Below are 14,705 nucleotides of genomic sequence, written 5' to 3' on the forward strand. Positions count from 1 at the left end.
TAGGGGGAAGCACATACTCCATATAAAACTTTATACTAAAGTGAATCTTATAATCCCTTAATTGAAAAAACAGAAGAAAGATTTTTATTTTTTTCTTCTCTTTCCCCTATTTGGCCTCACATGCACCCTTTTGCGGAAAAGGGGGGCCACAGCCTCAGTTTATACAAATTGCATCTTTTTACCATAAGCATGCTTCAGACCACATTTGGTTTTAATCCCTTCATTTGTTCACAAGGGGAAACAGTTTTCTCTATTTCCCCTTATTGGCCCGCCCCACTGCCCCACCCTCGGTTTAAACAACTTAAGACCCTTTTGTTCGAAGATGCTCTGGAACAAATTTGGTCGAAATCCTTCCATTGGTTAAGAAGATTTTTACAGATGTACCTATTTTTCCCTTATGTGGCCCCGCCCCTCTGCCCCCAGGAGGCCACATCCGCCGTTTATACAAAATTAATTTCCCTTTGTCCAAAGGTGATCCAGAAAAAGTTTGGTTAAAAAGCCTTCATCAAGGAGAAGGTTCTTTAATTGTTTCCTCTATTTCCCCTAATGGGCCACACCCTTCTGCACCAAAAAAAGGGCCCACACCCCTCTGATTATACGAAATTGATTCTTTTTTCCCTACGCATGCATTAGATCACATTTGGTTTGACTCCCTTGATTTGTACGAAAGGAAAAAAAAAATCCTTTATTTTCCCTATTGGTTCCCGCCCCTCTGCCCTCAGGGGGAGCGGCTCCACCCTTCATTCAAAGATGCTCTAGAACAAGTTTGGTCAAAATACTTCTATTGGTTGAGAAGAAGAAGATTTTTGAAGATTTACGGTAACCATGACAATGTGGCAATGAAAGGGATAGGGTATTCCTCACTAATAAGGTAGAATAGGTCTTTCATCATGATGATCATTTTATAGATTTAAAAATATTCCAAATATGTAAATTACCTATTTTTCCCTTATTCCGGCCAGCCCCTCTGCCCCCAGGGGGTGGGCATAACCTTCGCTTATACAAAATTGAGAACCCTTTGGCCAATAATGCTCCAGACCAAATTTGGTCAAAATCCTTTGAGGCGTTCATGACTAGTAGCGTTTTAAAGGCAAAAGTTGACAGACGACGGATGCAGGACGCCAGGCCGCCGGACACCAGGCCGCGGCATAAGCTCACTTGGCCCTGTGGGCCAGGTGAGCTAAAAAGTGACTGGACAGCTTGGAGCTATGATAGAGAATATGTAATAGCAGACACTTTGGTGCAAATGTAAAATATAATTACAACATATGATAAATATTGAATTTATTTAAAATGATTAAATTTGTGATTCCTAATACATGTATAAGTTTCTCAAACTCAGGAATTCATATTATCAGGATGTAATATACACATTACCAGCATACAACATTTCTCTAGGTAACTTTACAGTAAATACAAATCATGCTTACCATTTATCTACTTAAAAGTAATTCTGATGCACTTTTAAAAGAAATTAAGATAAATATGCATAGAAACAAATTGGTTAATGTCTAAATCACCAAGCATTCGTACCAAAATTGTTTTCATTTTCATTGTATATTTAGGTCATTTAAATAATGATATGGGGTAAAAATTTGGTCTGATTATCAGATATCTGTCTATGAAAGAGAGAGGTGTCATTAAGATCATGCTAACATTTATTTTTGGCATGTTTTAATGGGATATTAAGTGCATTCGGGAGATAAAATTACTCGAGCTGAAGGTAAACACTAGGGTTTGTCGGGGTACCAAAAAATTCATATTTTTGTTTTTGCCCAACTCAAAATTGTGGTTTGTGTTTTTAATAAGGCAATGATTCATTTCGGTAAATACATTCAAGAATCATTTTGCACTCGTTTTTTTTAGAACAAAATAAATAACACATATCTTGCACTTATTTTTTGCATGGAAGTATAGGTTCTCTAATTTTCACTATTTTTGTGATGTATTTGTGGGGGGGAAAAAAATGATGACTCCAGACAGTGCAAATATTTGTAAAGTCAAAAAATTATTTTAGAAGCTCAAGTTAAAGTCATTTGTGATGTTAATACATTTCAATCTACATTTAAAAAAAACCATTAACATATATAAGAAACAAATAAAAAACAAAAAACAAAAAAAACATGCTATCTGATCCAGCCAATTATGTTTTGCAAAAAAAATAGTGAAATATTGAATCAATGATAAAAAGAAGCTTTACATCTTTCACCAAAATTACAGAGGGAGTTGTACTGACGGTGTCTTGGTATGAGCACTCTGAAACACATACAAGCACTTTCTCACATGAATCGGACACAGATTTTGCACAAGAACATCTATTGTTAAATTGGAACAATGTATATAAAATGAAATATATACAGTCTATATAACTTTTACCGTAAAGATTACAAATTTTTACCTTTTTCATGAATACCGCAACATATTTTCACCTAACAGGTTTCTGTGAAAAATATACTGTAAACTGTGATATATTCCAATCCAATTAAGGTCTGTTTAAATATTTAAATAAATTGCTAAGTTGCTGAAAAGAAGGCCATTACAGTACTTATAATTACATATTAAGTCATTTGATATGTTGCCCTTACTCCATTGCCTCTGTGTCACTACCAGAGGTAGACACTCCTTCACTAGGCTCTGCAGTACTGCTACAGTCATATAAGGACTTTTGATCCTCTACAGGTTTTTCACTCACTTCAACACAATCACTGACAGTATCACAGGTGTGGCCTATTATATCTTTGCTAGTCGATTGATTTTCTGATGAAACACATGCTTCACTATTCCTGTCTTTATTGTCGGATGAACGATACGCTTCACTATTCTGGTCCTTATTGTCGGATGAACCAAACATACTATCTCTGTCCAACATATCACAATTACCATTGATTACATCTTCGTCCCTACAAGACAAGTTACCAATACTATTGTCAGTGTCAATATTTCTTTCTGTATTATTGCCCTCACTGGCAGTGCTGTACTCTAGTGAACCAGTATCGGGACATATGACATTGGAACTAGATGATGCCGGTTCGTCCAATTTCTCTGAACCTGAACTGTGACAGCCGACACTAGAACTAGATGGCACTTGTATGTCCAATTCCTCTGGTGAACCAGAACGGTGACAAACACTAGAACTAGATGATGCTGGTTGATCAGATACCTCATTTGAACTAGAAATGTGACAGATGCCGACACCAGAACTAGATGACACTGGTTTGTCCGACTCCTCCTCTGAACCAGTTTCGTGACCGCTGACATTAGAACTAGATGACACTGGTTTGTCCGATTCCTCTTTAGAGCCAGAACTGTGACAGTCAACACTTGGTGCTTTATTGTAAGATTCCTCACTAATTCTGTCACACGTTTTTAAGACACCTAAATGATTTTGATCAGACGAAAGCTTTTCCTCTCCATTTGCAATTTTATCACTAGATATATGGGGACCACTTAATCTATCCTCTGAAGACCTAGAGCTTGCACTATACAGTAAATAATTGTCTTCCTCTGAGGAAGAAGCACACTGTAATTGTTCGTTAGTGTGTGATGCCGTGTCTTCCTCGTCACTGACAAACACACTTAGATCACATGTAGTTCTGCGAGTTCTCTCCGCATCATCCTCTAGCACTGCCTCACTCACACTTCCATGGGGTAATACAGCAGGGATCATGTTCTCATACACACTGTCTGTCGGTCCCGACGCTTCCTCGATCTCCACATCGCTGTCGTCACTGATGAGATCTACGTGGAATCCTTCACCGCAAGACTCCTCTTCATCTGTGATGTCCATGATGTTGATTTCTCTCAATTCATCCTCGTTGTCTGACAAGAATAGAACGTCAACATCACTATCCCCCTCACTACTGTCCGCTACTTCAATATGTCTGTCTTGCGACCACAAATTGGCGGAGCCAGCACTCGTGAAATAACTTGGTAAGGGGGACAGTGATGTTTGTGAGTTACCCTCAATGGGAAGAAGGTTCCGGTTAAGAGAACAGTTAGCCTGGGGTGAGGCATTGGACACTACGTGTGACGGACTGGAGGTAGTGCTGTACTGCTGACCTGTGGTGGACATGTAAGACTGCTGTGTATTTGTGTACGTCTGTACGGAGGGTGCGTTAGGTAGGTACTGTCCAGATGTAGTGTGTGGTATGTAAGCCATGGTGGACGACGTAGCACTGCGAGTGGAGCCATACAGGTTGTTGTGAGCCACCCCCGACATGGTCTGCACCAGTTCGACATTGCCCATGTTGGCGCGCGAGATACTATGGGCCGAGTGATGAGATTCCCACTGACCTCCGGGACTAGTCCGGTACACATGGTTGGTCATGTGCTGGCTCTGTACCCCTGCAGTGGATATTGACACTGCCATGTTACTGACAAAGCTGTCTGTCCTCATAACACTGGCACTAGAGGAATGAAAGAGACCGTTGAAGCTGGATAGGGCTAGGTTTGTTCCCATGGGGTTGTTATACATTAAGTTTGGACTGCTGTAGAGACAGGGACTACTTGGTTGTGATTGGCTGGTATTTGTGTTGGAAAAAATGTTGGCATCTGACATAGCACTTGAGGAAGAGATCTCATCATGATCGCTAGAGTATCTAGGGTAGTCTGTGGCACTATCTGATGGGTTTCTGATGGCCACATTTTCGGGCGACTCTACAATTACACATGACCGCCTGCGGTGATTGGTCCTCCCAGAATCGGCACTTCCCTCACAGTCTAATAAGTCCTCAACATCAATATCGGAGTCACTGTTGAGTGAGGAATCCGAATCGAGGATCTCTATAGTGCTTGTTTGGTGTCCAAGCCGAGGTGCTGATACTCCACCATTGTCAAACACACAAGGCGAGCGCTGGCGTTTACCTGTGGTGTCATCACTACTCGGCCCATCATCTGTAGGGTTAAAACTAGAGTCTGGATTGTCAGACAGCTCCGAAGAAATATCTGTACCACGCAATGCACATTGGTGTTTTTTGTTCTTATCTGTTAAATCAGAAGATAAAGTTTGATCTGAATGTACACTGTTGGAGGTATTCACTACAGGTGATGCTGATGTTGACTGCTGACCAGCAGACTCGTGGTCAGTTTTGCACTGACCCCCATTGTCTGTATTGTCTGATGAGTTATATGCCCTATTGCTGTCTGAAATACAGCTCGCATCACCAGACACATCAATGTTTACGCTGTCATTGGGGTTCTCTGGTGCATCATCCGGGGCAGACATATTTCTACTGAAGCGGTCATCCACCTCCTTAGAGTCGAGTCCATCACTAGATACACAGGGAGATTGTACAGTGCAGGATGAGGCATCTTTATTGTGAACTTCCTCCATGTGTTTTTCTTGACCTGTATTGTTTGATGCCTCATTGATATCTCCATCACTGCTCTCAGAAGATTGTGTACAAGGTCCAGAAATAGTTCCATTCTTTACAAGGGAGGATAACTCTTGTGACTTTACAGTCGGAGCACTGTCAGGGCAGGACTCTGTTGAGGTTGTATGTTTCAGGTCCACTGAAGATGACGTACACTGAGAGGCAGTTTTGTTCTGGCTACTTTTCTTGTGACCAGTTGGGTGTTTCTTGTATGGCTTTATGATGTTTGATTCTACAGAGGAAATTTTTGAATCTAATGAACCCTTACAAGAAACTTTTGAATCAGGAGATCCTGTTGTGGTTGAATCTAAAGATTTTGAATCTGATGTTATTGTTTGTGCACTTGACATAATGGGGGAGTCTAGATCTGGAATCAATGATCTGGATTGTAATGTAGGAGAACTATGACCATTTGTACTAATGTCCTTCTTCGTAGTTTTCTCTTCAATTTCATTGTCGTAGCGTTCTTCAGATTTCAGTTCCGATTGTTTTGGTTTGTTGACAACTGTAACTAAACTCCTAGGCCTGCTCACACTCTGAACCGTATTTTCCTGGCTGTCCTCTGAATCTGAAGCCCTTCTTCGCTTTTTATGCTTTCTGCTTTTGTGTTTTTTATGATGTTTCTTTTCCTTTTTCTTGTGTTTTGATTTCTTTCGTTTCACGTAAGTGATTTCGACACTACTAGATTTACTTCTGTGGCGTTTCTGGTCCCATGACAGCAAGCTTGAGCTTGCTCTAGATCTGTTGTTAATGAATGAGTGGTCAAAACTTGGAGGAGAAGATGTTCTCTTCCTTTTAGAACCTGATCGTCCTCTTGATCTGGATCTTGATCTGTGTCTCCGATGATTAAACATGTATCTTGACCTTGACCTTGAGCGACTCCTCCTTCTCCAATAGTGTCCATGTCGTGATGAAGACCTTGATCGAGATCGTGTCTTTGATTGTGATCTCGTTCTTCGTCTCTTGGATGTCCTCCAGCTGTGACCCTTTGAGAAGTCTGAACTACGTTTTTTATGTCTATCAGTCTGTGGTTTTTTCTCCCCTCTGAGTTTGGATTTCTTATCTACGGTGCTGCTAGAGGTTGGTTGGGAAACAACATTGGCTTCGTCACTCGAAGATAGCAATATTGGGGAACGTTCCTGCCAGGGTCGATCATAACCCACAAACACAATGTCACTTCCAGCCTTACTGGAGTCCGAATCAGAATCACCACTCGAGGAGTTACTCCCGGTGTTTTCAACATCAATTTCACACTCCTCTTCTATTTTGACCGTAGTTTGTGCATCCCCCATCGTACGGATTCCATCGTCTAACACTGTTTCCTCTTCCACAGTTGTTTCTGCTGCTGACGAGTCAGACAAGTCTGTTTCAGCTGCCCAGGATGGGCCTGGGGTAGGAGAGTCCCAGCCTGGTGTGTTGACACTTAAGTGACTTCCCGTTGGATACTCCAACAAGCTCCGAACTCTGTGCAATAAAGGTGAGAGGTCACGATATGTCAGTGATGTGCTCTCTCGTTGATGACGAGGAGGTGATGGTTGACGTCTTCTCCCAGTTTCTTGACTAGGAGAAATCACGATTACGTCATCGTTATCATCATCGTCTACAGAGAGGATGGAGTCTGTGTCCGAGTCTGACTCGACTGCTAAAGTTTGTGGTTGATACACTGCATGCTGGTCATATGCAGCAATGTTATATGGAGACCTAGCAAAGTTTTCAAACTCTTGCATGAAATGTCGTGTATATCGGCCAACATACGGGTAAATACCCTGGTAAAAGTCTTCACTTGTGATGGACATACTCTTTATCAACCCCATTATGAGTTCCAGAACAAACTGAACATTGTCATTCTGGCTCTGGAGAAGAGCATTGAGTTCTCGGTTCAACCATGGGACAAGCCTGTGTGTACATGCTGGATTACGACTGTAAAACATTGGGGTTGTGTCTCTGGTACGCATTCTTGGATCTGTTACATCCACTAATCTCATATTGTTTGTGTAGATCCTCCTGCGGAAGTCTGAGCTGGAGGTCTGTCTCTGACGGCGCCAATGTGACCGAGTAGCCATGTGGTTATGGATACTGGGTCGCTGGATTGTGTAATCATGTTCCTGGTACTGTGGATGCTGCCGGAAATCAGGAATATTGATTTGGAGTCGTCGCTCCAGGGTGAGTGTTGTGTGATAGCGGAAGTTCCGGGCCTGTTCTTCCCATGAGGGAATCTTTGGCGGGATGGGGTATTGGTCGTAGTCCTCGTTAGACCTCACATTGTGGATGATACTGGTGAACTTCTGCTTACACAGCGGACACTCTGCTTTGACTTTGGACCATTCCTGCAGACACACAAAACAGAACATGTGGAAGCAGCGGTCAGTGAACGACTTGTTCTGGAGGCGCCCAAGACATATTGCGCAGTCCGGTTCCGGTGAGGATCGCCCAGGAGATGCTCCTTTAGGCTTACTCTTCGCCTCGGCTCCATCAGGCATCTGGCTGGTGTCCGGACCATCTGCTACCTTAGAACTCGCCTTCTTCCTGCCGGACGACCTCGTCTTTCTCCTGTTGGAACTGTCATCCATGGTGCTTTACAACATCTGAAAAAAGATATATGCTACTTTTAAAACAATATCATGAACACTCTTGGCATACATTTACATATTTATGCATTGATCTTACAAGACAGTTATAATAAAACTGTTTTGGTACACGTGACTCTCTTTCTCACACATATCATGAGATGTTTTCGCATAAAAACGAGTTTATTTCTTGTACATACAACTGAAGGCTATCTATAAGTATCTTTCTCAAAAATGTTAGATTCCTTTTCCAAATACTCAGTTTATTTCCTCTAGTTCAACAAATGTTTTGCTGTATACACAACTTTCTCGTATATATTACAAGTGATATAAGTTTACTGTTGATTCTATCCTACAACCGTTGGTATAGGAGAAGAACAGGGGTGAAGAATTCCACTAGCCCAACATCAAATGTACATAGTCATTTCTTTCCCAATCTGAAAGTTTTCTCTGGGAGAAAATCAGCTAGCCTTCTCTTTTCACCGAAAAGAAAAAAAAGCTTGCCATTATTTCTCTCCCTTATCAATTATAAGGGAGAAAGTATCAGCCAAATGATTGTTAATTACTTTCCATTGTTTTAAGGGGACAGAATCAGCTACAGCTTATTTCTTGAATTTAACACACACACAATGTAATTATATAAGGGAACTAATGGTGAAAATGTGTAAATGTTAATTGTCATTGCAGCAACATTAATACTTAAATGTGATGTCATCTGATTGTAAAGCATTATTTATGTGACAATATTTTCTTCACTGTAACTATCACAGCACCACTGGTTTAATGAGGTGAAATAGAATCTTTCCCTGTGGTGAGGTAAAGATACTGTGAATTAAATCCAAGGGATGAAATTAAATATCTAAGAAAAACATTTTTTCCTACCTTTTGGGCAAAATTAATAAAGGTATTATAAAAATCAGTGCCAGTCACAGTGACAATAGTTTTTCCCCTTGCATTAATGATTCAGACCCATTGGTCAGATAGAATTTCCCATCACTGCTGGATACCCCAGTCTGGTGCAATACACTGTTTTGGGATTAATTGTAAATGTAAGCAAGAAGTACAACCTATTCATGGAAATGAGGTGTGAATACAAGGAAACAAAACAGGCCTCTGCTTACATTTTTTTTTTTTAACTTTTGGCAGACACCAGGTAAGAACAGGAGATATGCATACTTTTGAATTTACTTTTTATGAAATTAAAATAAAGCATCTTGGGCAAATGAATTGAAAAATTCACCACCCTCAGCCTGTCAAGTCAGACTGTTTCTTATGTATACCCTGTTCTAATTAAAATCAAGTTGCCAGCAAAAATAGTCTAAAAAGTAAACACTTTGAATCCCCATCCCCTTTAGAACAAAGATTAATATTTGATTATATTGCACTGCGAACATGTATTGACCTGCCTACTTTTTGAAATTAATCATACACTTTTTTTAAATGGTTTTTAACATACAGTGTATTGGCGGACTATTCTCTGATACCAACATTAGCCCAAGTCCAACATTATGTATTAATGTATATGCAGACTCAGAATTTAGAGTTTAATATACACATTATAGAAAATAGGTCTTATATGGATTCCTTATAGCTATATACAGATCTACTGAAAGTTTGATACTGACACTGATAAACATTAATAATATTTGTGCTCGACGACAGAAATTTAGGAAAATAAGTGTAATAATAAAAGAAGGAAAGTAAATGTACAGATCACCAATGCAACTGTACAGTGACATACAATATAGGATTACTGTTATTATTGTATTACTGTTGTAAGAATGACACCACTTTGTTTCTAATGCTTAGAAGAACTATGTGTTATTTTTTTATTTTATTATTCCCCATTCCAGTAATAATGTAGCAGAACTGGACTGGGTCGATCGTCGGCGACCATTTTGCTCAATTGGTAGAGCATTCGTCTAGAGTTGGGAGGGTCCCGGATTCAAACCCTGGTCTGGCCGTGCATTTTCCTTCTCCTGTTACATTTGGCGCCCAACGAAATATACCAACATAAGGTGGTATAGCTAGGGTCTCATGTGTCTTCAGGGTCGAAGACTTTGTTAAAGGAGGGAGGAATGTAGCAGAACTGGACTGGGTTGATCGTCGGCGACCAGATAGCTCAATTGGTAGAGCATTTGTTCAGAGGGTCCCGGGTTCGAACCCTGGTCTGGCCGTGCATTTTTCCTCTCCTGTTACAATACTATAACGTTATTGTATTGTACAGTACTGTAGTTGAATTATTGAATACCGGAATGAAGGATTTCTGATTACTACCACAGCCCCATATGAGGGAAACTGAAGGCCTGGGCAACCAAGTGGTTAAGCAGTCCCCATCGACGAGACTTACTAAGCTGTCTACCAGTACCCATGGGTTGGGTGGGGTGGGGATTGTCATAATAGAGCCGAAACGTACTATGTACTTAAACCGAAAACGTTTCGGTTTCGATGTATCGTCACAGTATCCTGAACATGCCCCACCAAAATCCGACTCATACATGACAACTGGAAACTGAAAGCAGTCTGTTCACGGGAAATTTTATAGATCCGTGTTTATATGACATGTAATTGACAACGAATTAATTATTTTCGGTAATCTTACCAGTAAATGAAATAAATTATTAACAGTGTCGCACACTGCAGCCATCCTTCAACTTTCTTCAATAGTCATTGTTATAACAAATGACACGATTGGTTAACATTAGTTTCCTTCGTCCAATCAAAACTCTTATTACATTTCCTTGGGAGAAATCATTATTTGTAAATATGTTGGTTCAATAAATATACCCAAACTTTATTAACTGCTCAAGTGATCATGCAATAATTATTAACGTTACCATAGTATTTTGCTAATATTTTATTAACCCTTTGTTTGACTAGTGCGTGTCTGAACTAAATGCTACTTTGCAATTTGAAAAAGCTGGAACGGAACGCGGAAGGTTTCAACCATCAGTGTTGTTAGTTCCAACACAGAATTAGATTCTATCTAATTCCGTGGTTTTCGTGGGCTATCTTTTTCGCAAATGACCATTCATCTATACAAGCACATGTGCTCCAATTATTTGAGCGGTTGAGCGTTACTACGAGTAAGTTTTCACATGCTGGCCCGATCGTTGCCAATCTCTGAATAGGTGTCGGACGATTCGCCCTAAAACCGTAACGTCTCAACTATTTCGTCCCAAAAAACTACAACGCCCCAAAATATTCTTCCATTGAAGTCACTTATTTGACATTTTTTTAAGTGAAATATCTACCTTTTATGTGACATTCTTAAAGATAGAAATTAAAAAAAAAGTCTGTTGCATTTTGTTTGAAGTTTAGGACACAGGGACCTGAGAATTTGTTACAGCTATATTTGGATCTAAACTAAGGTGTTCAGAGTAATTTTACATGGTTTAGCTCGTATATATATAATCATTGGGGTGTAAGATTTAGCGAAAGTCGATCTAAACCCCCAAAACATGTAAAATTACTCTGAACACCTTAGTTTAGGTCCAAATATAGCTGTAACAAATTATCAGGTCCCTGTGGTTTGGGACATAATTTTTTGTGCCGTAGATCGATAACTTACCATATCTATATTATCTGTATATGTTAGGCATGCATTTGTAATTTTAGATTATATATACACTGTATAAAATAATTAGATTATATACACGCGTACCGATATCGTAACACTATAATATATTTCAGAACAGTAGAGTCATCATACATGTAAATACACCTACAATTCATGTGAATATTGAATCTAGAATTACAATTGCCCAATATTTGTTTTAAAAATACACTATAACATGACCATCTGGCTTGTTTTTCTCCAAGAAAGAAGTCTTATTTCAAGTTTGGTAGAATCTGTTTCATACCTGACCAAATTCATGGTATTTCACATTGAGACCACTTCTGGAGTCACATTTTCGTTTTCCTTTCACAATTATAACCCGACATAAACTTTTTCAGTGAGATAAAACTTTCTGTTTCAAATCAAACTGAGTCTTTGGGGGCTAATCCGGAAAGCCTTCTTGTCTGCGAATGGAAAAGGTATAACATCGGGAGTTCCACAAGGGTCTGTTATAGGTCCCGTAGTGTTTTTCACGGATGATACAAAATGTTCAAAGTAAGTACTTCAGAATTAAACCAAATCCTGCGACAATAAAATATCCGACAAATGGAGCTACGGTGCGTTACGTAGTTGTTGAAACCACATACAGAAATATGTGTGCATTTGTAAAAAGGAAGGAATACTGGAAATTATTTTCGTTCATGATCTGGGTGAAACAGGTGAAAAATCAAAAGCAGGACTGATATAAACGTACATTTAAGAGTAATAATTGATGATATCTTGAATTGGAGAATGTCTTTCTTTTTTTTATCACGCAAATTACTACTAATCAATTTCCCTTGAATCGGTCTATACGCTTCATTGCCACGTTCATAGTCTATTTTTAACCCCACATACAATGTATGCGTCATATTTGCTGTCATATAGTACAGGTGAATTCCAAGACATACCTGACATGATATACACGTTCTACACTTAAAGGAGAACAAATCTTGTCACACCATCTATGTTCCCAGATACTGTAAAAGTGATTTTTTCGCGTGTGGAAATGTTCACGTATAGACTCTTTAAACAGTGTGGAAATTTTAGCGTCGACAATGGTTTAGAATTGTATATATTTTCGCGCTAATTTACTCAACGCGAAAATATACATGAACATTTCCACACCACGTAAATTTAAATTTTCGCAGTACATTAATCGTAATATTGCTTTCAGATCATGATCACCAGGCCAGAAGGGCGAAGCGAGCTTATGCCGTGGTATTGCATCCGAATAAACAGCTTCTTTTTAATAACCGACTGACCTAATGTGATGATGTTTGACCAAATGAATGATTTTGACTCAAGGTCACAGGGGTCAAATATGTAGCCAAAAGCCACAGAGTGACTATATTGGGCCAGTTGAATGCTGGGTGATGGGCGACCAAGTTTGTTTAAATAAATGATATTGTACAGACATCCACGCAACTTTTATAACTGGGGTTGAAATATGTTAAAAAATGTAAATAACATATTTTCAATAACTGAAAGTTCAATGGTGATGGAATCCGGCCAGTACCATGCTGGGATAAAGTCCTATCTAGTTTGTTCAAACGAATGACCTTGAGACACTTTCAAGGTCACGGGGTCAAATGTGTTAAGATATGTAAACGACGACTTCTCAATAACCAAATGTCCCATGGTCTGCACTGTATGAGTCAAACGACGCAATGAATCCCAGAAATGATCTTAAACAGCTCTAGATGTTGAAAAATATGGAATAACCTAAGGTACCGAGCGCATTTCGCGGAACATCGATGATTTATTTTTTATATTTATGTAACAGGAGAGGTAAAAACATACGGATAGACCGGGATTCAAACCAGGGACTTCTTAATTATAGACGGACGCTGGCAGTCTTTGTTTGTTTGTTTGTTTGATTTTGTTTAACGTCCTATTAACAGCTAAGGTCATTTAAGGACGGCCTTCCCTGTGTGCAAGATGCATGCGTGTAGTGTATGTGTGTGTATTTTGGGAGGCTGCGATATGTTCGTGTTTGTCTTCTTGTAATAGCGCGGAACTGATGCCGACTTTATAGTGCTACCTCACTGAAACATACTGCCGAAGACACCCAGCAGGACGCCCCACCCGGTCACATTATACTGACAACGGGCGAACCAGTCGTCCCACTCCTAATTTGCTGAGCGTTAAGCAGGAGTAGAAACTACCATTTTTAAAGACTTTGGTATGTCTCGGCCAGGGGACAGAACCCAAAGCCTTCCTCACAGGGGCGAACGCTCAACAAATGGCCAAAAGTGAGGCATTGTCAAGGGAGACATTAGGAAGAAGAAAGTTATTTAGAAAGGAGAGAAGAGATAAGGTCCCAAATTTAGTCGCCTCTTACGATCATGCAATTGGGGGCAGCAGGTACAATTCTTACGCCCTACCTGCAGGGTCCCGCTGGCAGTCAATCCAGTTCAGTTCAATCCTTATTGCCATGTTCCATAGGTGTTCTGAGTGCGACCGATAGGGACTTTCCTTACAGAATGACTTACTTCACCACTTAAAAAAATCGCTCTAAAAACTCGTGTTTGAGTTTGTTGTTTCCAGAATATTAAGTAGATTCTTTTCGACAAGATATTGGTATTCTGGAAATTTTGGATACTACATTTCGTAAAAGATTAGTAGATAGTAAGCATTTGGCATATGATAATAAGTATTTCATATTCTACGTACTACGTACTGGTCTTCCATAACGATGGAAGGTCGGTGCGCAATGCGAATTGCGAATTGCTAGGGCAGAAACTCAATTGACACATCATTCGGCATATCTTTTACTTTTCACAAACTGACTGACGATCTCTTTCATCAACATACAATTAAAACTAATCGGTGCCATCTAATAAGAACTCATCAAAACATTTAATATTAAAAAAAAACCAATACATATGAACGTTAAAACAAATATTAATGCAAAAAAATAATGCCTAATCATTAATATTTAAGTGAACTGGCAATAATTACCGCCACTTTCACAAGATCAGATATCGTTTAATATAGGTTCGTAGCGGTTGGGTCGATAAAGAATTTTAGGACAATATGATTGTCATACTTGGGGCGAAATGAGCGATGTGAAATAAAGTTGGGTCGAAATGGTCTTTTGGACGAAACGGTTTTGGGGCGAAACGTCTGGAACTCCTCTGAATACGTTCATTATTCCGTTCCATA

General features: G+C 39.6%; 1 protein-coding gene across 1 annotated transcript; it reads right to left on the reverse strand.

The window, feature by feature from the left end:
- Nucleotides 1–1,267: 1,267 nt before the first annotated feature.
- On the reverse strand, nt 1,268–10,614 carry LOC110453122. Its single transcript, XM_021501955.1, has 2 exons — nt 10,542–10,614; nt 1,268–7,957 (listed from the first exon to the last, which is right to left on the reverse strand). The coding sequence occupies exon 2, from the start codon at nt 7,940–7,942 to the stop codon at nt 2,582–2,584; it is 5,361 nt and encodes a 1,786-aa protein (XP_021357630.1). The 5' UTR covers nt 7,943–7,957; nt 10,542–10,614; the 3' UTR covers nt 1,268–2,581.
- Between the last annotated feature and the right edge of the window lie 4,091 nt (nt 10,615–14,705).

The sequence above is a fragment of the Mizuhopecten yessoensis genome, unplaced genomic scaffold, assembly GCF_002113885.1.
Source record: "Mizuhopecten yessoensis strain PY_sf001 unplaced genomic scaffold, ASM211388v2 scaffold7111, whole genome shotgun sequence".
NCBI lineage: Eukaryota > Metazoa > Mollusca > Bivalvia > Pectinida > Pectinidae > Mizuhopecten > Mizuhopecten yessoensis.

Coding starts and splice junctions, on each gene's coding strand:
- LOC110453122 (XM_021501955.1), bottom strand. CDS start 7,942: ATGGATGACAGTTCCAACAGGAGAAAGACGAGGTCGTCCGGCAGGAAG.